We start from the raw sequence: 21,649 nt of genomic DNA, 5'->3' as shown, positions 1-21,649 counted from the left end.
TGTGCTCTGTGTAATGCAGACGATGACAACAGCAAAAAAAATATATTAAAATAATAATTCAAGTCCCTCTGATCCGACGCAGCCAGACTGCCCTCGTACTTTGCAATCATAGATTTTCTTCCTTTCCTCTCTCTCTCTTTCTCCCCTGCTACCAGCGCCTTCCCCTCCTCAAACCTTTGAGAAAAAGACGCCCTCTTTTTGCCCTAGTTGGATCTGCAGTAAAAATGAGAGAGATACTGGGGGGAAAGGAGAGAGAGAGAGAGAGAGAGAGAGAGAGAGAGAGAGAGAGAGCTTTTGGGCTGAGGTTTTCCTGTTACTATCACTGTAGCATTTATTTAGCCAATCTCTTAACTATGACGTCTGGGTGGATGGCTTGCTCATAATATTTTAACACACCCACCGAAGGCCGGCGCTGCCTCCTCCTCTCTCGGCCAGCCAATCTGCTGCATTCAGTGTGGCTCCGAGGGGGGAACGGCGCTGCACCTGCCAAACGCTCCCTCCGAGCGCGCTCTCTCTCCCTCCTCCCCCCTTTCCCTTTTTGCCTTTTCACATTTATTTACCCCCTTCCTCTTCTTCCCCACGAAAAGCAGATCCGCACAGCCCAGCGCGGATACAACCCCAGCTGCTGCCTTGCTCCAAGAAGGACCGCTATTGAATGTGATGCTTCTATAGATCTTTTATTTTTTTCTCCCTTCTAATTCGCCTCCCCCCCCCGCACCACCCTATTTAAATTCTCTATTTTGGGTCATCTGGGAGGTTACTATTTCTTTATCTCTCTCCCCCCTCTTTGGAGCAAATGACAGTATTGCATTTTTCTTATATATAGTGCGGGTTTTCTTTTTTCTCCTGCACTGATTTATTTTTTTAAGAGAAAACCTCTGTCCTTTCAAACCCCCCCCCCTTCTCCTCCCGCTACCCAATTCCTGGATGAGCCGATCGCTCTCGCCCAAGCGCTGGAAGGAAGCTCCGGAAAGAAACATGTTAAAGAAAAAAACCAGCGTCCAGCCAATGTTTTGAAACAGTCGCGCAGAGAGGGAGAGAGCGAGAGAGAGCGAAGAGAAAACGGCCAGAGGAGAGAGAGAGAGAAGGCAGGAAGATTTTCGCCTCCTGCCTTTTTCCAGCAGCCGCCTCGCTCGTTTTGCAGAGAACCGGGTAGGAAAAGAGAAGCTCGAACAGAGGACCAGAAAAATAATGGGCTGATTCCTTCTCCACCATCATCCCCCTCTCTTATGGTCCTTTTCTGAAATCTCGTCATCCACCACCCCCCTTTTACCTTTTTAAATTTAATTTAATTCTTTTTAAATGCTCCTGATTTCTTTGCCTTTATTTCCCTTGGCTTCTTTCTCCCTCCCCTTTCCCCCCAAAGGCAAAAAGAGGCCGATGTTGTGTGCATTCGGGGAGGTCACGTCCAACATCCGACTCTCTATTTTTTGCATCTGTTTTGACCCCTTCCTGCATTAAACCCGTCCGATCGTGAGGTGCTCCGAGGACTTTTTTTAAAAAAAGATTTAATTTGCAACTCTACAGATCGCGATGCTGCTGCTGCTGCTTCCGTCGCCGGCTGCTCCTCGGTTTTAAAAAGACTTGCCTGGTGCGGGGGGGTAAAGAAAAACCGATTTATTTATTTCTGGAAATGACTGGCTGGACCGGACCGGGAAGTCCCGACGCTTTTGTGTTTCTTTTTCTGTGAAAAAGCCCACCCAACTCCAGCCAACCTTTCTTCCCACCTGGCTGGGGTCCCTTCATATATTTATTTCCAAATTAACCCCCAATATATATATAGTTATTTATTTCCTCCTCCTTTCCAACCGAGCCATGAAGATGATTTTGGTGCGCAAATTCCGGATCCTTATCCTGATGGTGTTCCTCATCGCCTGCACCATGCATATCATGATCGACCTGCTGCCCAAGCTGGAGAAGCGGGCGGCGGGCGCCGACGGAGCCGGAGACGGCAGAGGAGGCGCTGGCGGAGCCGGAGGAGGCAGCGCCAAAGCGGGCTGCTCCTGCTCGCACGCCGCGGCCGCCGCCGCTGCAGCCAGCCGAGCCGGGGAGAAGGAAGGCGCGCGGGGCTGGGCGCCGGCTCCGGAGCTGCCCGAGCAACAGCAGCAGCAAGCGGCAGCTGCAGCGCCGGCGGAGAGGGCCGGTGCCTCGGAGGCTGCCGCTGCAGCCGCGGGCTGGCCTAGCAAGCACACGCTGCGGATCCTGCAGGACTTCAGCAGCGACCCCAGCTCCAACGTGAGCTCGCACTCGCTGGAGAAAGGCGCCTCGGAGCGGGCCGAAGCCTTCAAGCGCGCGCAGCAGGAGAAGCAGCAGCCAAAGGGGCCGGATCTGACCCAGAAAGCGCTCATCCAAGATGGGGAGCTGCGCCACGGCCAGCCGAGCAAGAGGAGGCAGCAGCAGCAGCCGGGGAACCGCCTGGGAGGCCACCGGCCTCGCCAGCAGCCGGGCTACGAGGAGGAGGAGGACGAGGAAGGCGCGTATTTCTCCAAGCTGGCGGCTCTCTTCGAGCACCCGCTGTACAAGCTGCCCGTCCCGCCGCTGGGAGACCAGGACGTCCTGTTCAGCGTCAACAGCGACATCCGATTCAACCCCAAAGCGGCGGAGAACCAGGAATGGTGAGTTGGGGGATTGCTGGGGGGGCGGAGAAAAGAGGCTCTGGAAAACGCCCCGCCCCGCCGTCGAAAATAGAGATTGGGGGGTCTAGGGTAGGAGTGAAACTAGGCTTTCTTTCACCCGGGGCAAAGACCCAGGTTGGCACACTCCCCGTGCGTATTTGCGCGCACGCACACTCAGGCTGGGAGTCTCAATAGCGCCCCTTTGGAGGCTTCACCCGGGGCAAAAAAAAACGCCCGGCTAGCTTCCCCACTGAATTGGGGTTGGGGGTTGCTGGGGGAGGGGGAGGAGAGAAGTGGCTTTGGCTTTAGGTAACGCCCCACCGCGCCGTCCAAAATAGAGGAGGGGGGGGGGTTTAAGGGAGCGTTGCCTGAAGCGGCCCTTTCGGATTCTCGGCTTAGGAGCAATCCTTAAAGAGCCTTGTCCTAATTGATTCTCTGCGCCCCCCATCCCTTCCGCACCGGCGTCTTTCTTTGCCCGTTCAGATTCTTGCATTGAGTGATTCTCTGCCCCCCCCAATTAAATAGAGGGGGGAGTCTTTGCCCCTTCTGGTTCTCTCCTGAAGAACAGGCAGCGTTGGTTGATTCTCTTCTTTCCCCTAAAATTACAATAGGGAGGGAGTCTTTCTGAGAAAGGGTGGGCTGGTGCTGCTGCCCCTTCTCCACCCTCAGGGTTTAATATCTCCCCCTTCCCAGCCTGAAGACTGGAAGAGAAGCTTGCATGGGCTGACAAGCCCCCAACCCATACACTTCAGCATAGAGGGAAGGGGGCAGAAAGTATTAGCTGATGTTGGCGGTACCACCTTGCTGGTTCTTGCCTTCCTTCCTTAAAGAGAGGAAAAAGAGAATATTACATTGACAGCCTGCCCACCCACCCTGTAAATAAAACAGGGAATGGGGCTTTCTAAGAGAGCTTTGGCTGATGTGGCCCCCTAGGAATCGTCAGCTCCTTCCAAAAATTATCAGCTCCTTCCTTAACAAAAATGGATGAGAGTCTCCTCTTGACTTTTACTGCTCTCCCCACCCCCAACCTAAGAATACCATGCAGAAGTTGTAGTAGCAGTGATAACATTTCAGCAGTGATAACATTTCCTCCCTTATGGGGAAAAAATGGACAAGTCTTGCATTGGCTACCACCAGCCCCCCTTAATATTTTTTTTAAAAGGCCTCACACACCCTACAAAAATATAAGAGACAGCTGAGTTCTGTAACAGCATCAGCTGATGCCACCCCTTCTGATTTTCTTCTCCCTTCAAACCTAAAATATATAGGTAAGATTCTTGCAGTAGTTAATGCCCCCCCATAAGAGTCTTATAGTGATTGACACTCCCTTCTTAAACTAGATAAGATATCCTGAGATAGCAATGGCTGCTCTCTCTCTCTCTCTCTCTCTCTCTCCTGGTTTTGCAGTTATTGATGCCAAGGCTAACATTAACGAATACAAATATTTTACTGACTGTCACCCTTCCAAAAAACAAACAAACCAGAGTGCATTCTATGATGCTGCTTTCTCAGTCAGTTGTTCCTGCGGAAGATATTTCTCCTCTCCAGCTGTTGTAAAAATGAAGAAGTCTTGGTTGACCTCCCCTCCCCCCAGATAAATAACGCAGAGATAATGTTTCTAAGAGAGCACTGTATGTTGTGAAAGGTAGCTTTGGTTTATGTTAAACCCCTTCTTTGATTCCCACCCAACCACCCCGCCTCCACTGTGGAAATAGATAAGGTTCTCAGGGGCAAAAAGGCAATGTTTTCCTTTAAAGATAGCACCTGGAGATGTCTTGCCCACCCAACCAAAAACTGAAGAGGCAGAATTACCATGTCTTCTTCTCACTCTTAATGATTCTCCCACTGGTACTGCCCCCCACCCTCCAAACAACAGATAATGGGTAGTGGGTCTTTCAAAAATAACAGAGACTAATGTCTTTTAAAATACCACGTTGAACTTCCTGATTGGTCTCCTGTATCTCTCTGCCTATGTGCAATTGTTACCCCCTCTCCCCAAAAAGGAAGGTGAGATACAGTGTTTTTAGGAATCCTGTTATTGAGAAGAAGGTTGTTAGATTGTTTCATCTGAGCTGAAATGTGTTTGCAGAGTTAATCTAACCAAAAGACAAATAGCTAGGAATCAGAAGAAGGATATTCATGGTCTTCCCACCTGTCAGTGATCTCCCAGCCCATGTTTACCCCTTGTTAGGTAGAGAAAATAGAATTTGGAGGATTTTATTTCAGTGGAGGTGCCAGATTTAATTCGCCACAGCAAGAGGAACTGCATAGATGTTATGACTTCCACCACAGCCAGCCTTCCCTTCTCAGGAACCTTTCTTAAAAAAAAGAAAGAAGATTGTTTGAGTTGTGTGAATGGAGCCTGCTAATCTCATCCACCAAAGATGAAGCGGTGATGGTGAAATAGGAAGTATGTCCAATCCCATCTCGTTCCTCCACTGCCTTTGTCAGTGTATAATCTACTCACCTCCAACCCTTCCTGGAACTGCTGAATGAATTGCTTACTTTTAATTATATAGGATGTGTCTCTAGCTTAAACGGCCATTTTACCTGGAAATAAGCCCCATCAACCATAGTGGAATTTACTTCTGAGTAGACATGTACAGGATTGTGCTAGTAGTGGGTTCCTGAAGAGAACCAGGTATGTTAGAAAAAAAAGTGTGTCTTTCTCTCCCCCCCCCCACCTTTTCAGGCTTCTGTCTTCCCACTTTCTCTTTAAAAAAAAAAAAAAAAAAACAGAGATGAAGATCTTAGTATATTGTCCAATAATTTGAAATGCTGAGGGAGCTCCTGCAGATTTAAGCCCAGACACACCCTGGCAGGATGCAGAGAATTTGAGATAACCACGCTGACATCCTCGCCCACTGCCGCTACTACCACTTCCAGTGTTCGAAACTCCCATTGTTCTAGGCGCATTTCACAACAGGGAATTTAATGAATTCTGGGTGCAGCATTGCACCTAAGATTTCAGATTAAAACTGCAGAGTGGAAGGAAAGGAGGACCTTTTTCTGCCTCCCTACTTCCAGCTACTCTCTGAAGACTGGAGAAGAGACCCTCTTGAAGAATATTCGTGAGGTGGGCAGCGGAAGGACTAGACCATGTGAAAAATGAACATAATATTTTAGCTGCAGTTCATTCATTTTTCAGCTCTGTATTCTTATAAAAAAGAGTGCCTAGACATTTCGTTGTTGCGCCTGTAACCTAGGTTTAAGGTGCCGTTGAGCTCCTAACTTTCATATCTCAGTTTCTAACACTGACCACTACTATACTAGATGCCGTTTTCCAGATGTTTGGTGACAGCACTAGATATTGTTCCCACAGGAAGCAGTGATGGCTACCGATTTGGGTGGCTTTCAAAGAGGATTAGATGAGTCCATGGAGAGGAAGGCTATTGATGGCTACTGGCCAAGATGGTTATACTCTGCCACCACAGTCAGAGACATTAATGCTTCTGAATACCAGTTGTTGGAAACCACAGCAGTAGGGAAAGTGCTCTTGAGCTCTGGTCCCACTTGTGAGTTTTCCACAGACATCTGGGTGGCCACTTGGAGAACAGGATGCTGGACTAGGTCAGCCGTTGGTCTGATCCAGCAGTAGAGCTCTTATGTTCTTACCTTTCATGCTCTGGTCATTTGCCAATTGATCCTGTAGTCCAGGCATGTCCAAAGTCCATTTTGGGGGCCTAATCCGGCTTGCTGGTCGGTTTAATCCAGGCATCCCCAAACTTCGGGCCTCCAGATGTTATGGACTACAATTCCCATCATCACTGAACACTGGTCCTGTTAGCTAGGGATCATGGGAGTTGTAGGCCAAAACATCTGGAGGGCCGCTGTGGCAGTTTATTTCCTGGGGTAAATTCTAAAAAACTTCCACCCTAAAAAAAGGTCAACAGCTTTGGTGGTTGGCCCTCACGGCCCTTCCCTTCATCAAATCTGGCCCTCTTTGAAAAAAGTCTGGACACCACTGCTGTATTCCTTTACTCAGTGAGAGTGAGCCCCTTTGGATAGACATGTGTAGGGCTGCACTGCTAACTTCCAAAGCTGAAAGAATTGCAGGTGGTCTAAACACTGTTTGCAAAAACTCTTCCGACCCCTTAGGAGTTGTTATGAAGATAAAAGCAAGTGCATGAGCAAATCCCTAGGGTCCATCTCCGAGTAAGAGTATTAGGAGCTGGATCAGGCCAAAGTCGCATCCTGTTCTCACTGTGGCCAGTCAGAAACCTATGGGAAGCCTGAGAGCAAGACCTGAGGGAAAGAACACTCTCTCCGCCCCCTTTGTGATTTCTAGAGGTTGGTATTCAGACATCCATTTGATGCTTTGCTTACTGCATTTATAACCCACTTGTTCCTCCAAGGAGCTCAATGTGATGCCTTTAGTTCTCTGCCTCCCCGTTTCCTCCTCACAACAACCCTGTGAGGTAGGTTAGGCTGAGGGTGAGTGACTGGCCCAGGCTCACCCAGTGAGCTTCATAGCTGAGTGGAGATTTGAACCTTGGTCTCGTATGCTAGTTGGACACTCTAACCACAATATCACACAGGCTCTCTTTTTTATTGTCCCTGAAAGAGTCAGAGATCCTACTGGGTAAGGTGCAAGTTTCCATTCCCTCCCCCGATAAAAGTAATTTGTCCATTACACTCCACCCAACAAAGACACCCTTTTTGTGTATGCAAATGTCATGTGCTAAATTGTAGCCCCAAAGACATAAATATATAACAAAAGGTGTGAGCTGTACCTTCCTTCCTCCTTTTGTGGCCTCATTCAGGATTGTCCCTTCCCTGCTGTTAAACAATGCATTCATAAAAAATGAATAGAGGTGGATAATATTTTTATTGTACAGGTAGGTAGCCGTGTTGGTCTGCCGTAGTCAAAACAAAATTAAAAAATTCCTTACAGTAGCACCTTAGAGACCAACTAAGTTTGTTATTGGCATGAGCTTTCGTGTGCATGCACACTTCTTCAGATATACTGAAACAGAAGTCACCAGACCCTTATGTATAGTGGGAGGGTGGGGAAGGTGGTGGGAATGGGTGATTGGCTGATTGGTATGGTAAACCTGTTGACACTGCAATTGGTCTTACAGGAAAAAGCAAGGGGTGAGATGGCTATAAACAGCTTTATCATGTATAATGAGATAAGAATCCAATGTCTCTATTCAGGCCAGGTCTCTCCATGGTTTTAAGTTTGATAATAAGTTGCAATTCAGCAACTTCTCTTTCCAGTCTATTTCTGAAATTCTTTTGTAATAAGACAGCTACAGGTTTACCACACCTATCAGCCAATCACCCATTCCCATCGCCCTTCTGAGTAATACCCCTCCCCACCCTCTCACTATATATAAGGATCTGGTGACTTCTGTTTCAGTGTATCTGAAGAAGTGTGCATGCACACTAAAGCTCATACCAATAACTAACTTAGTTGGTCTCTAAGGTGCTACTGGAAGGAATTATTTATTTTCTTTTTATATTGCTAGGAGCAATTCCTGGGTCCTTTTTCTGATTGAACTAGTCCCCCTTTCCCTCAATACAGAGGGATGACTTCTTGGATATACAAGGGCAGGTAGGCAGGCTGTTTCCTTAACTCCTCTCTGGACTCCTGCTCTCCTCATATTGCCCCTTAAAATGGCAGGGCCTCTGATATATGCATCTGTTACATATCTTCCCCATCTGTCCTCCAAGGAGCTCAAGGTGGTGTCATATACATTTCTTATTTCACTGCATGTCCCTGTTCTTGTAAGTGCATTATATATGGAGGCAGCTTGCTTATTTATCTCCTCTCCCCCTTCACATTGGATGCATAGTCCCAAGGATGCCCCTCCACCCTTTTACAGCAGCTTTCCTCAGCCTAGTGCCCACTAGATGAGGCTCCCAACCAGTGCCGGATTTACATATACCGTATTTTTCGCTCTATAACACGCACCAGACCATAACACGCACATAGTTTTTAGAGGAGGAAAACAAGAAAAAAAATATTCTAAACGAAATAGTGGATATATGATTTTTGTGGTTCATGCTGTGGCCACAGACATGTGATCTGACAGTGAGTTTGGAGTAGCCCAATGCAAAAATCCTGAGGATCCATGTGGATCCATGCTTTGTAACCACGGAGGAGGGAAGGAAGGGGAACCATGGATCCTCTGCTCACGACTGCAGCAGATCCCCCCGCCACCCGCAGGCATTCGCTCCATAACACGCACAGACATTTCCCCTTACTTTCTAGGAGGAAAAAAGTGAGTGTTATGGTGCAAAAAATACGGTAAGCTAAGGGACACGGGTGGTGCTGTGGGTTAAACCACAGAGCCTGCAACTTGCCAATCAGAAGGTCGGCGGTTCGAATCCCTGCGACGGGGTGAGCTCCCGTTGCTCGGTCCCTGCTCCTGCCAACCTAGCAGTTCGAAAGCACGTCAAAGTGCAAGTAGATAAATAGGTACTGCTCCGGCGGGAAGGTAAACGGCGTTTCCGTGCGCTGCTCTGGTTTGCCAGAAGCGGCTTAGTCATGCTGGCCACATGACCTGGAAGCTGTACGCCGGTTCCCTCGGCCAATAAAGCGAGATGAGCACCACAACCCCAGAGTCGGCCACGACTGGACCTAATGGTCCGGGGCCCCTCTACCTTTACTTTTAAAAAGCTATAGTTTGGGGCCCCACTCTCTTTGGGGACTCCAAACAAATTTAAAGGAAAAAACCCTGAATGTACATTTCCAAAATATAAGAGAAAAAACAAATAAAATACAATCTACGTACAGTGTTTTGTGTTGTGCAGTCTCCTATGATGTAAGTCATGGGCCCCGCTTGCTAGCCTGCTCCCTAAAATATCACTGGTTTGCTCATTTCTATATATAGGCTGCCTACATTCTGCATGGACTGGTTGCACGGCAACATGTGCAAATGGCTTTAGATACCTATTAGGTCCATAAATTACCATATATTCAACACGAAAAACAGTGACAATTTGTTGTTGACAAAGAACACCTGGACATATAAAGGGCCCCATCACCTTCAGTAGCTTAGGGCCTCATCAAACCCAAATCCGGCCCTGCTCCCAACCCTCTTTCAGCCCCAGATCAGCGGTACAGCAACTGCTTTGCATGCAGAAACCCCCAGATCCAGTCTCTGGCTAGAAATGTCCCCCCTCTGAAATTCTGGAGTGCTGGGCTGGTCATTGGATAAGTGGACCCGATGGTCTGTATGAGGCAGTGTCAATAGGTGAAGTATTGCAGCTGAGAAAGCCTTTAAAGATGCAAGCCTAAACATGTCTACTTAGATCCAGCTGATTTCAAAAAGGCATCCCCCCCAAGTGCATGGAACCTGAGATGATGGCCAGATGGGAGGATTTTGCCTGGTGTGGCTTTGCCCATCATAATTCTTTGTGGTATGTGTGTGCGTGTGCACGTGTTGAAACTGCAGTGGATATTCCCCACTCCCATCCCTTTGCTGTGCAACTCGTAAAAAACCATCGTTGCCCTCTCACCTGAACCCTATTTATTTATTTCCATCATTTATATCCTGCACCTTCTTCAATATAGATGTTTGTTTGTTGTTGTTCCCAGGCTGGTCTACAGGGGGGGGAAAGCACCACCGGAAATAAACGATTTAATAGGATAACAAGGTTTATTACCTATTGGAACCCTTTTAGTACACAGAGTGAGTAGCATTTAAACCAGTGAATCTTGGTCAGAGAGTAGATTTTGTTCATTGCAGTCACACACATACACATAAATGCCTGCACGTAAAAAGTAAAATAAAGTTGTTTATTGTAGGAAATAAATAACTTGGACAGAAAAGGTGTCTAGTTTTAGAGGTTGGGTGGCCATTTGTCTTGGATGTTTGCGTTGAGATTCCTGCATTGCAGGGGGTTGACTTGATGACCCCTAGGGTCCCTTTCTAACTCTACAATTCCTTGAACTAGACAAGAACAAGGCAACCATGCTTACTCCTTTGTTCTCTCAGAGGAGGAGAGAGAGAGAGAGAGAGAGAGAGAGAGAGAGAGAGAGAGAGAGAGGAGAAGGAGCAGGAGCAGGAGCAGGAAAACAGGTTGCTACCTGAGAATATCATTGTAATATCAAAGAGAGAGGGATTAAAAGTACAGGGATAGTCTGGGACTGTGGAGGTCCCCAACTCTTTTGTCTGTTTTAACCCCATGCAAAACCCCTCTTCTGCAAGCTGGGTCGCACCCAGCATAATATAACAGAAAGCCTACAAAAAAACCTAATGCAGCAAATTAAAAAGAAACCTAAAGCAGCAACAGCCAATTTAAGCAGATGGTAAAATCAAACGGCTCTGAGTTTCGGAACGCTTACATTAGCAGTTCTTCAAAGCCTGGGAAAACAGGAATGTTTTTTGCCTGGCGCCTAAATGATAGTAATGAGGTCTCTAGGCAGACTCCCTCAGGAAGGGCAGGATGAAGGCGCTGAACCCTCTTCTTCTCCCTTTTCCTCTCATCACACATGAAAAGGGATCTAGGGATCCTCCAATTGGACCAGGAGGGCCATGCTCTACCTCTACTGGCTTCTGAATTACAGCTTCTGGGAATTGCAAATAGGGAGAGAACAATATGGCACTCAGATTCTGCCTGCTGGCTTCCCAGGGGTTGGACATTGTGGAAACAGACTGCTGGATGGGAGGGGTCTTGGCATGATCCAGCAGAGTTCTTCTTCTATTTTCATGTTCCTCAAAAGGCCTATTGCTAGTGAAGGCTGCAGTCTGAACACCACTTATCTCTGGGAGCGAGGCCTGTTGAATCTGGTAGGACTTACTCGTGAGTACTCATGGGTAGGATTGTAACCAGTTCAGCCTGAAAGCTCAGAACTGGACGAAAGGCCCCCCTAACGAATAAATAAGAATCATTATCCTGTTATAAGAATTTAAGGTCATATATATATATATAAAAAATGAAATGTTCATAATTGTATATATAAACCACATGTCTGAAACCCCACAGATTAGGGCCTGAACAAATTGACCTCAAATATTTCCCTGCAAGGTCAAAGTGGGAAACCTCCCCATTGTCTCGATCCTCACAAATCCTGTCCTCACAAATACTGTCTTAAGTACACATTCAAGATATGAACAGGGTGTGGACCTGTGACCTGGATTCAGGAATTAAGTAGTTTTAATAACAAAAGGGTGGCCAAAACCCAGATAATGCAATCAGGTAACTTGCCAGACAGGAGATAAACAAGCACTCAGATTTCTGTTGTAGACCGCCTTTTCTGTGATGTAGGTATGATGTATCTCGGGGATGGTCTTGGACTCCAGGGTGGGCAATTTAAAATGTCCATATAAGGGCTTGACCACATGGCTCTGGGTCCTTCTTCTCTCTCCTGTGTGTGGGGGAGCACCCTGTTGCAACAGTTCAATAAAGATCAGGCTTACTAGCTGCTTTGCTTCTCAATATTCTCTGGTTGGTCTCTGTTATTTTCTCCTACCGATAGAGAACCTACAAAAGGACTCTATATGGGCTCTTGGGTACCCCATAAGGGGAAAGGAGCAGGGTTTTTTTACTTATATCATCCCAAAAGTGCACCACTGAAGAATTAGATCAGAGTCAATTTTGGCAGGGATACCAAATCAACTTCTCCCCTGGTGGAGAACTCATTCTCCAAGGCATCCTTACTAATGCAAAAAGTGGGGGTGTCAGCATGGTCAAGGGGAACCCCAATATTTTCCATATCATCATCGACAACATCAAAACCCTTTAGGGGTATGCGTGTCTACATATAGGCACCAAACCTGGGTATTTTGGAACCTGAGTTCTTCCAGGTGGAGAAGCTGTGATTTAAGATGAGACCCCAGGAACCATGAGGAACTTTTGTATACTTTGGTAGTTTTAGTAAAAGGGTCAACCTGGGTGGTGCTGGGTGAGTTCTTCATTGTGAGACAAGTCAGGAGTTGCACACATTTTTATATTGCAAAAACCAATGGATGATTCTGGAGATTGGTTGTATATATATTTCTTTTCAAAGCAATCTCATGTTAAGGGCATATATTCAGGGGTGGCTTATATTTGGACCAATATGGCAAAGGTGTGTGTGTGTGTGTGTGTGTGTGAGAGAGAGAGAGAGAGAGAGAGAGAGAGAGAGAGAGAGAGAGACAGACAGACAGACAGACAGACAGACAGACAAAGACCCTGAGACCAACAGCTCAATGAAGGCTACTCAAGCTTAGTGGCTACAGAATGATGACTGGCTGTTGTAGGAAGGGTTTGGAATAGAATGCAATGGAGTAGCCTGGAAATGGACCACAGGTAGCTGGCTGGCCAGCATCCTGAACAGTACCATTTTTTTTTACAAGTCCACTTGTATTTCTCATATTCAGTCAAATATATTTTAACATCGGGGGGCTCCAATTATATAGATCATAGCGAACACATCTTCTTTTAGCAACTTTTCTATCACAGTTCTGGGGTGTGTGTGTGTGTGTTTCCAATATATTGTATAGAAAATGTGCTGGTTTAGTTATGCGAGAGAATTCCTGTCATACTTTTCCATCTAGAGCATCTGCAATTCAGCTTACTTTTTAAAGGTTATGACACTGTTGCTTCTAAGCTTTGAAATGCTGTCATTTGGGGAACTGTTTGATTTTCTCAGCAGTTGAGAAAGGGCTTACGAGTGTGCCAAGAGGGGCTGAAACAAGATAATGCTGTAAGTTATTTACCTGCACTTTTAAATCCAAACACAGAGTTGATGTGTGTGTATTTGTGTGTTAACTGACAGTATGCAAGGTGCTTTTTATTATTAAACTTAATGCCCTGTTTTTGTTTTTTTTAAAAATATTTATTCTTTATGCCTGTGCTTGGGCTGCCACCACACACCGGGGAGTAAGTCCTACTGAGTTCAATGGAATTTACTTCTTAGAAGACGTTCATTGCTTTGTGTTGCCTATGGATTTGCAAAATTTGAAACCCTGTAAATAAAGGCAACAATTTACTGGCGATTGCTTTTGCCTGAACCTAATAGGAATAAACAGGAGCTGCTGCGATGAATGGAGAAATTCCCTTTCGCTCTGCCTTGTAGTAAGAACAAACAATAAAGTAGCACAATTGCCTTCCAAAACCTTCTGACCAGACAGCCTGTCTCCCTGCATATGTGTATCGGTAATCTGAGACTGTGTCACAGGACAGAACAAGGTTCTTGCACCTCAGGCAGGGGTGGGGAACTGTAGCAGCCCGAGGGCCACATTTTTGCCTGAGCAACCTTTCAGGGGCCACATGCCAGGGGTGGGTGGGGTCAGAGGCAAAAGTGGGCGGAGCAACTACTGTTATTTCTACCTTTGTCTTGTAGGCTAATTTCCACGCATACAAACACACACCCACACCTCTCTATTCTATCCAGGCAAGCATGAAGCATTTTCAGAGTGCAAGGACAAATTCCAGCCAGGCAAAAACACTTGAGGCTGCAAAACAAGGCTGGTGAGAGGTGTGGTTTGCGAGGGTGTGTAACCTGGGGGGAGTCCTGTGGGTCAGGTAGTAAGGGCCAAAGGACTGCATTTGGCCAGTGGGTTTCATGAATTGTGGCTTAGCTGAATTAAGCGGGCAAGCTCTTACACAACTTGGCATGAACCATATAATATTGTTTGAAGAACAAGGACAGTTATGTTGCAGGTTTCTTAATGGGCTGAGAAACACCCTCCCCCCAAGCATTAATGTTAGTTTTCTCTTGAAATGTAGGTTTTTTTTCTAGACAGTTTACAGTATTTTACTCTCTCTTCATAACACTTTTAACCTTTCGTTGTTTGCAATTGAAAATGAAAATAATGGCTTATTAAAGGATCTTAAATTGGGTTGCTTACTCAGATCCAGGGGCAGAGGCAACCATTTACTGCACAGAACAATTCTGTCTCCACTGAATAAGTGCTTCCTGGCTCTGGTTTTGTCATGCAAACTGGATCTGAAAGCACAAGACACAAAACGTTTTCTGAGGCCCAAGATCTCCCCCAACATACACCGGAAATCTCATGAAAGTACTAAAAACACCTCCAAAACATTGCTGTTTGTTTGTTTTGAGATTGGATGAAAGTTAAGCAGACATTTATTGTAATTATTATCGTTCTGCCCAGCACCTTCAATGCGCATTGTGCTTTGCACCATACAAGAGGCTAGGTCCCTGCCCCATTGAGCTTACAATCTAAAATTGGAGCTGGAAGGGAAACGGCAGCAGGAGCTAAACAGAGGAAGACCAGTGAATTTGTTCTGGTCATTTGCTGCAAGTTCTGCTGCCAAGATGCTTCTTGTTATCAAGTGTTTTACACTTTTCATGTTAGTCTTTCGTTGTCTTGATGGCATATTTTGTCAGTTTCAAAATTTGCCCATAAGCTGCCTTGGAGAGAGCCTTTGGCAAGGCGGAAGCGGGATGGGAGCTTTCCCAGGGAATAAAATGAAATGTTGAAACCGCACATGCCAGATCCTCTCCCCCTCCTGAAAGCTAACAAAGTTAAACACACATATAAAGTGGGAAAAGGAATGTGAGAGCAGTACTGTAGAATATTAACTCCTCTTGCAAACAGGAGAATCAGCATCAAAGGTCACAAAGAAAAACCATTTGCAAGTATGGATTGCTTAAATGGGGATTCTCCCCCCCCCCCATCCCTGAGATTTTTGAGTTATCCTCATGTCCTAAATGGCAGCTTGATAACACTGCAGTCTCCAGCTTCTGCTTCATACTGTTACGGAAAAATCTAGGTGCGAGGCTGCTCAGTCACCCAGCTCGTTGGGCAGAGCCTGCGGGTCCCTGTGGAATAAAGGAAGGAGTCCAGCCACCAACTGGATCAAATAGCTGTAGGTCACAACAGGTTCAAAGAGGAATTTTGAACCCCAAGGATGGGGTGACAATGACTTTTAAAACTTTCCCACCATATCCCAGAATACAGTTGGTACAGCATCATTGATACATCACTGACATGTCGCAAAAAGGGGAGGAGTAGACAGGGGTTGGGACACAGGTTGCACTGTGGGTTAAACCACAGAGCCTAGGACTTACCAATCAGAAGGTCGGCGGTTCGAATCCCCGTGACAGGGTGAGCTCCCGTTGCTCGGTCCCTGCTCCTGCCAACCTAGCAGTTCGAAAGCACGTCAAAGTGCAAGTAGATAAATAGGTACTGCTCCGGCGGGAAGGTAAACGGCGTTTCCGTGCGCTGCTCTGGTTTGCCAGAAGCGGCTTAGTCATGCTGGCCACATGACCCGGAAGCTGTATGCCGGCCCCCTCGGCCAATAAAGCGAGATGAGCGCCGCAACCCCAGAGTCGGTCACAACTGGACCTAATGGTCAGGGGTCCCTTTACCTTTTTAGACAGGGGTTACACTAGTTTAACCTTGGGAAACATGTCAGGGCAAGTCCCAGGTATAAGATTAGCATAGGCAAACACCTCTGAAGTCCCACCACCCAAAGTACAATAGAACTCCCTTTGCATGTCTGGACCCCTTGGCAAGTTTGGTGATGGGATTAGGCTTTCCTTGGCCAACAATCAGCTCAGCAATTGTCACCTCTGGGCACTTCCTGGAGTCCCTATTTTTCAAGGGCAAAATAGTATTGGAATGGAGGAACCTGGCAAAGGAGTTGATTTTATATGATTGTTAAAGCTAGGTGACTTCCCTGAGCTGCCATGTCGAAAGGATACATTTAAGCATAATATTTGTAACATTTAACAACTTTAAAGATGTGGCCGCCGCCCCCCGTAATTTCCATAACAATACTGAAAGGGCATTTTGGATTTCCTCTGTGGATGCCACACTTGCCAACATGAGCAGATGATTCTTAACCCAGCCGCACCCCGCTTCCCAATGTACTGACACAGCCCTGTTGCATTGTGGTATGTTATACCTGCTCTGGCAGACAACCAAGATGGGTGGTTTTTGTAACTTCACATCCCTCTTTTTTAAAAAGTCTTCCATCCTTGGGATCAATTCATATTGGAATGAGATAGGTCAGGCATGTCCAAAGTCCGTTTGGGGGGCCTAATCCGGCCCATCAGGTGGTTTAATCTGGCCCCTGTGGCCGTTTATTTCCTGGGGTAAAATCCTAAAAAAAGAAAAAAGCTCAACAACGTTGGTCGGCCCTCATGCATGTTCACGTCATCAAATCTGGCCCTCTTTGAAAAAAGTTTGGACACCCCTGAGATAGGTAAATCAGCTTGTGGGGGGCATGTCATGAGGGGTGGAGTGAGAACATCTCCTGAAGACCAAACCAATCTTGGGATGGGGTGGAGGTTTCTAAGTTCTTTCACATTTATTTGGGGGTCAACTTAACGATTGCCAGCGTGACACCCATGGGGGCAGTGGTGCCCTTGAAGTCTTCCCCTGGTGCCAGCTAAGACTTGCAGCTCCCTCCCCCTACACTCTGCTCCTCTGGTCATGAAGTGGTGAGGGAGATACAGTGGTACCTCGGGTTAAGAACTTAATTCGTTCTGGAGGTCCGTTCTTAACCTGAAACTGTTCTTAACCTGAAGCACCACTTTAGCTAATGGGGCCTCCTGCTGCCGCTGCGCTGGCACTGCGCGGTTTCTGTTCTCATCCAGAAGCAAAGTTCTTAACCCGAGGTACTATTTCTGGGTTAGCGGAGTCTGTAACCTGAAGCGTATGTAACCTGAAGCGCCTGTAACCCGAGGTACCACTGTACCCCCTTTCCCCCTCTCCCTTGAAAAGCTAGAGCATTGTTGATTGTTGTTTTATTAGGGAAGTTGTCTCAGGAAAGCAAGACCTAGAGTTTGCTTATGTAGGTCTGGCAAATATTAATGTTTAGGACCATTTTTGGCAGTGTTTTCATTTTGCTTTGTGAGGTGCTATAGGATTATGCACTTTATGTAGAGGTGTCTATGAAGACAGTTTTGAAACTTCACTGGTCCAGATTGATAAAACGCAAAGAGGGTTGATAGCAAAGTCTCTTTAAATAATGCAGATGGAGTCCAGAGAGAAAAGAAAAATACTCTGATAAGGCTTTAATGAGGAAACTATTTACTGCATTGTTTAGTGTATAATTTTAGGAGAAATAAGCAGAGAGCTTTTGCACACTGGCAACTTAACTTCAGGCCTTGTACACAGCAGGGAGACATGAAACCAAACACACAGAGGAAAAGCTCCCTTAGAACTATACGGCCAATCAGAGTACAGCATCTGCTATCTCAGCAAACATCATGCCACTCTGCCTGGTTGCTAAGCAACACCCCCACTCATCCCCCTCTTGGCTAGTTGACTATAACACTAACAGAATCAGCACATAAGTTACACATTGAATGATCTCTGCCATTGCACTTCCAAGACAAGCAAGCCAGAACACTCATCTGCAGTACAACAGAGTTTAAGAATTGCTGCCCTGACCTATTGCTTTTCTTGGCACCTCCCCAGGCTTGGAATCCGTCCCATTTGCTCCCCTCCCCAATTTCCCCTCTCCCTCACTGACATGTTGCAAAGTGCATTGCTGGCATTTTAAGGAAACCTAATCTTCTCCCGTCTCTCGTTCAATCTTATTTTGGTAGGCAAAATGAAGGCAACGAAGACGACGAGTTTCTACCCACTGGAGAAACGTCAATTGATTCCTATCCAAACTGGCTCAAATTCCACATTGGCATTAATCGATATGAACTGTATTCCAGACACAACCCCGCAATCGGAGCCTTGCTTCAGGACCTGGCCTCCCAGAAAATAACAAGTGTCGGTAGGTTGATGAACACGCAGTTCCTAACAGCAGACTGTGCAAATCATTCGTTTCTTCTTTTTGTTTCTGCTTGTGGATGAGGGATATTTTATTTGGGTTTATACTGGCTGCTCCTAAAAGATGGCTCCAATAAGGTTTGCTTTCTGCTTCGAGAGGCTGTAAAGAAAAGCCACGGCTAGCTATGAATTGGCTTTACAGCAAACCTACTGCTGGCTCCGAATTGGATTTAAAATGAATCTGCTGCTGGCTCTGTATTGGCTTTAGAGTGAACTTGCTGCTAGCTGTGAATTGGCTTTAAAGCAAAGTTTCTGCCAGCTCTGTATTGGCTTTAAAAGCAATTCCTAAGAACAACCCTTAGAGGAGTCTAGTGGCAAAATGCAGCCATAGTGTTGAGCTGAGAGGCAGCAACCTTATGGGGCCTCTTTGTTGGTGGGGACATGTGAGAAAATCTAGAACTTCTTAGGGATAGGGGCTTTCATGGACAAAGAGCACTGGCTTTTTCCATTCTTCTTTCAAATGTAGTTTGCTGCCAGTCCTCATGCCTGGCCCACAATGCCCACCTTGGAATGATCCTATTTAGTATTATTCTAAAGGAGGGCATGTTGGAGGGAATGGCTGCTGTTGATAGTGTCTGAACTACATTAAATAGAGGAGAATCCCACTGCCGCTGGTATATGTCCCAGTCCCACCCTACTAGTCCTCAAGAGTTTCTCCCTTCCCCCATTTTTTTTTGGAGAAAAATCTATATATTTATTGTCTGCATATAGGTTTCTTTTATATATTGCCTGTATCTGTTAGTGAAGGTGCTTTTCGTCTGATAACAATGACGTGCAATCTAAGAGACGTGCTACTAAAGGAAAAACGGATGAGGAGGGTAGAGAAGAAATAAGGCCAGATGTTAACTCTTTTGTTGCTTTTACGTAATGAAGTTGCATGTTGCCCTGGCTGGAATGCCCAGTGGTTATTGGTTTGTTGTTCCTGTTTTTATTATGTATTATGCGTTTATTATCTTGTATTTTTATGTTGTGAACCGCTCCTGAGATGGAGAGCGGTATACAAACTTAATAAATAATTAAGTGCAGAAGGCAAGATGGCAGCCAAGCCGATGGAAGGGGCTTTGTTTCCTTTGCCTCTTTCTCAGACATGGGTGGATGGAATGACAGAGCTGGCCCCCCCTGAGCTGACAGATGGGGGTCTCACCATCTTGCTCCTTTCTCAGATGTATTTGTGCTGGTTTATGAGAAGTTGGTTAGACACGTTTGACTTGTGTGGTTAATACGTTTCATTGATCCATCTCGCCACCTAACTTTGATCTATGCCTGTCCACTTTGGCACGTTTTGAAGAATGTATTCCTTGACTAGTCTGTTTCACCCAGTTCACATCCGCACTGGACATTTAAAGCGCTCTTATACCACTTCAACTCTTAACAACGGTATTCCCCGAAGCATCCTGGGAACTGTAGTTTGTTAAGAGATTTGTTAGGAGACCCGTATTTTCCTTACAAAGAAATACAATTGCAAATGCTACTGAGGAAGAGGAGTTGATTGTTAAACAAACTGGAGTTTGTAGCTGTTTGAGGGGAACAGTCTCTTGACCACTCTCGGTACTCTTAAACTACAGTTCCCAGGATGTGGGGGTGGGGCAGGAGCCATGACTGTAACAGCGATGCAATAGTGCTTTAAATGCACAGTGCGCATGTGTCGCCTCAGATGGGAGCTGTGAAGTTCAGCACTAGCAGGCTCTGTGGAGAAGCAAACCTGTCTCTTGGCATCTTTGCCAGTCCTGTACAGTTTTGGCAGATGCGGCAGCTCGCAGTCTTCCCAGACCAGCTGAACCTACCAACATTCCATAATAATAATAATAATAATAATAATAATAATAATAATTATTATTATTATTATTATTATTATTATTATTATTATTATTATTTTATTTATACCCCGCCCATCTGGCTGGGTTTCCTGAGCCACTCTGGGTGGCTCCAAACAGAATATTAAAAACACAATAAAGCATCAAACATAAAAAATTTCCCTAAACAGGGCTGCCTTCAAATGTCTTCTAAAAGTCAGATAGTTGCTTCTCTCCTTTACATCTGATGGGAGGGCATTCCAGAGGGTGGGCGCCACCACTTAGAAGGCCCTCTGCCTGGTTCCCAGTAACCTCACTCCTCGCAGTGAGGGAACTGCCAGAAGGCCCTTGGCGCTGGACCTCAGGGCTAAATGATGGGGGTGGAGACGCTCCTTCAGGTATACTGGGCCGAGGACTCAAAGGACCCATGCCCTCTATACTGGGTCACCCTTCTTGCTTCTGTATCAGAGTGCCACTCAGGCAATGGAGGAGGGACAAAGGATTCAAACATGTACATGTCCTTTGGAGAAAAATCCAGTAAAGTTGGTTTCCTGGTGGGAATAAATGCGAAGGGGGTATTAGGGCCACATTTGTTCATAGGCCACATTCTGGAGGGCCTCTTACTGTGCAGGGCAGAACCAATAGCAAACGTGAGAGGAGCAACAGAGATGATTCTTCCCTTGGTTCAGTGGGGTACAAGAATCAGAGGTTTCATATATACAAACACATCTCTTTCTCCATACTCCATTCAGGCAAGCAAGAGCCATTGCCACAGTTCAAGGACATATTCTAGCCAGGCAAAAAGCACAAGGGATGTGTGATCCTGCAAGGACTTACGGTCTGGTTTGATGAGGACTCCACAGAGATGCAGGCCAGGGCCAGGGAATTTATTTCTCACAGATTTTTAGTTTTCTGGTTTGATCCAGCACTGCAAAGATGGATAGATCCCCTATGAACCTACCTGGGTTGGTTCTCACAGTTTAATATCATGACCTGACAAGGTGTCATTGGCTTAACACCTAGGAGAACGGTGTACAGATTACAGAATGTAGCACCAATTATCAGTTGACAACCAAGAGATTAGCACATATAACAGGTGGAAGTGTTTTCCGCAGGAATTCTGACGTGTGATTCAACTTTGGAACGTCTCCACATTTTCGGCACTGTTAAGGAACTGCCTAGTATATTATATTTGCACAAGCCTTGAATATTCTAGTTAGGATTAGTCAGTGACAAAACCCTGAGTGCAACTTCTCAGCAGCAAACAACACTGAATTCACAGGCGCTTACTTCCAGGTTGAGAGGGTAGGGTGACAACCTAAAAGTGCAATCTTAATAACTTAACTGTGGTTGCTGCTATTGTTTTAATTTATTAATCACTTGCAGCATAAGCAGTCTTGGAAAGGGAGCAGCCAAATTAAAAACAATAAAATGAAGCATAGCATAAAACCGGGAGAAAACAATGAATCATAATACAATAATAAAAATACTCGGTTCATACAGCACACCCTGTGAAATAGCTAGAAACGTCGGCAACAAAATC

The 21,649-nt window shown here is 46.0% G+C and overlaps 1 protein-coding gene across 2 annotated transcripts in view; it reads left to right on the top strand.

The window, feature by feature from the left end:
- Window positions 1-447: 447 nt before the first annotated feature.
- FAM20C (FAM20C golgi associated secretory pathway kinase) overlaps window positions 448-21,649 on the top strand; it is a 98,277-nt gene continuing 77,075 nt past the window's right edge. For both annotated transcript variants that reach the window (XR_008327471.1, XM_053364453.1), the window contains exons 1-2: window positions 448-2,615; window positions 18,079-18,257. Coding sequence is in view for 1 of the 2 variants with exons in the window: in XM_053364453.1 (XP_053220428.1) it covers window positions 1,816-2,615; window positions 18,079-18,257 (979 nt within the window). In the remaining variant the exon portion in view is untranslated. The remainder of the gene's footprint in view (window positions 2,616-18,078; window positions 18,258-21,649) is intronic.

This window comes from Podarcis raffonei, chromosome 14 (genome assembly GCF_027172205.1).
Source record: "Podarcis raffonei isolate rPodRaf1 chromosome 14, rPodRaf1.pri, whole genome shotgun sequence".
Classification (NCBI taxonomy): Eukaryota; Metazoa; Chordata; class Lepidosauria; order Squamata; family Lacertidae; genus Podarcis; species Podarcis raffonei.
The sequence above is the reverse complement of the archived record's forward strand: the minus strand, read 5'-3'. Positions and strand labels throughout refer to the sequence as shown.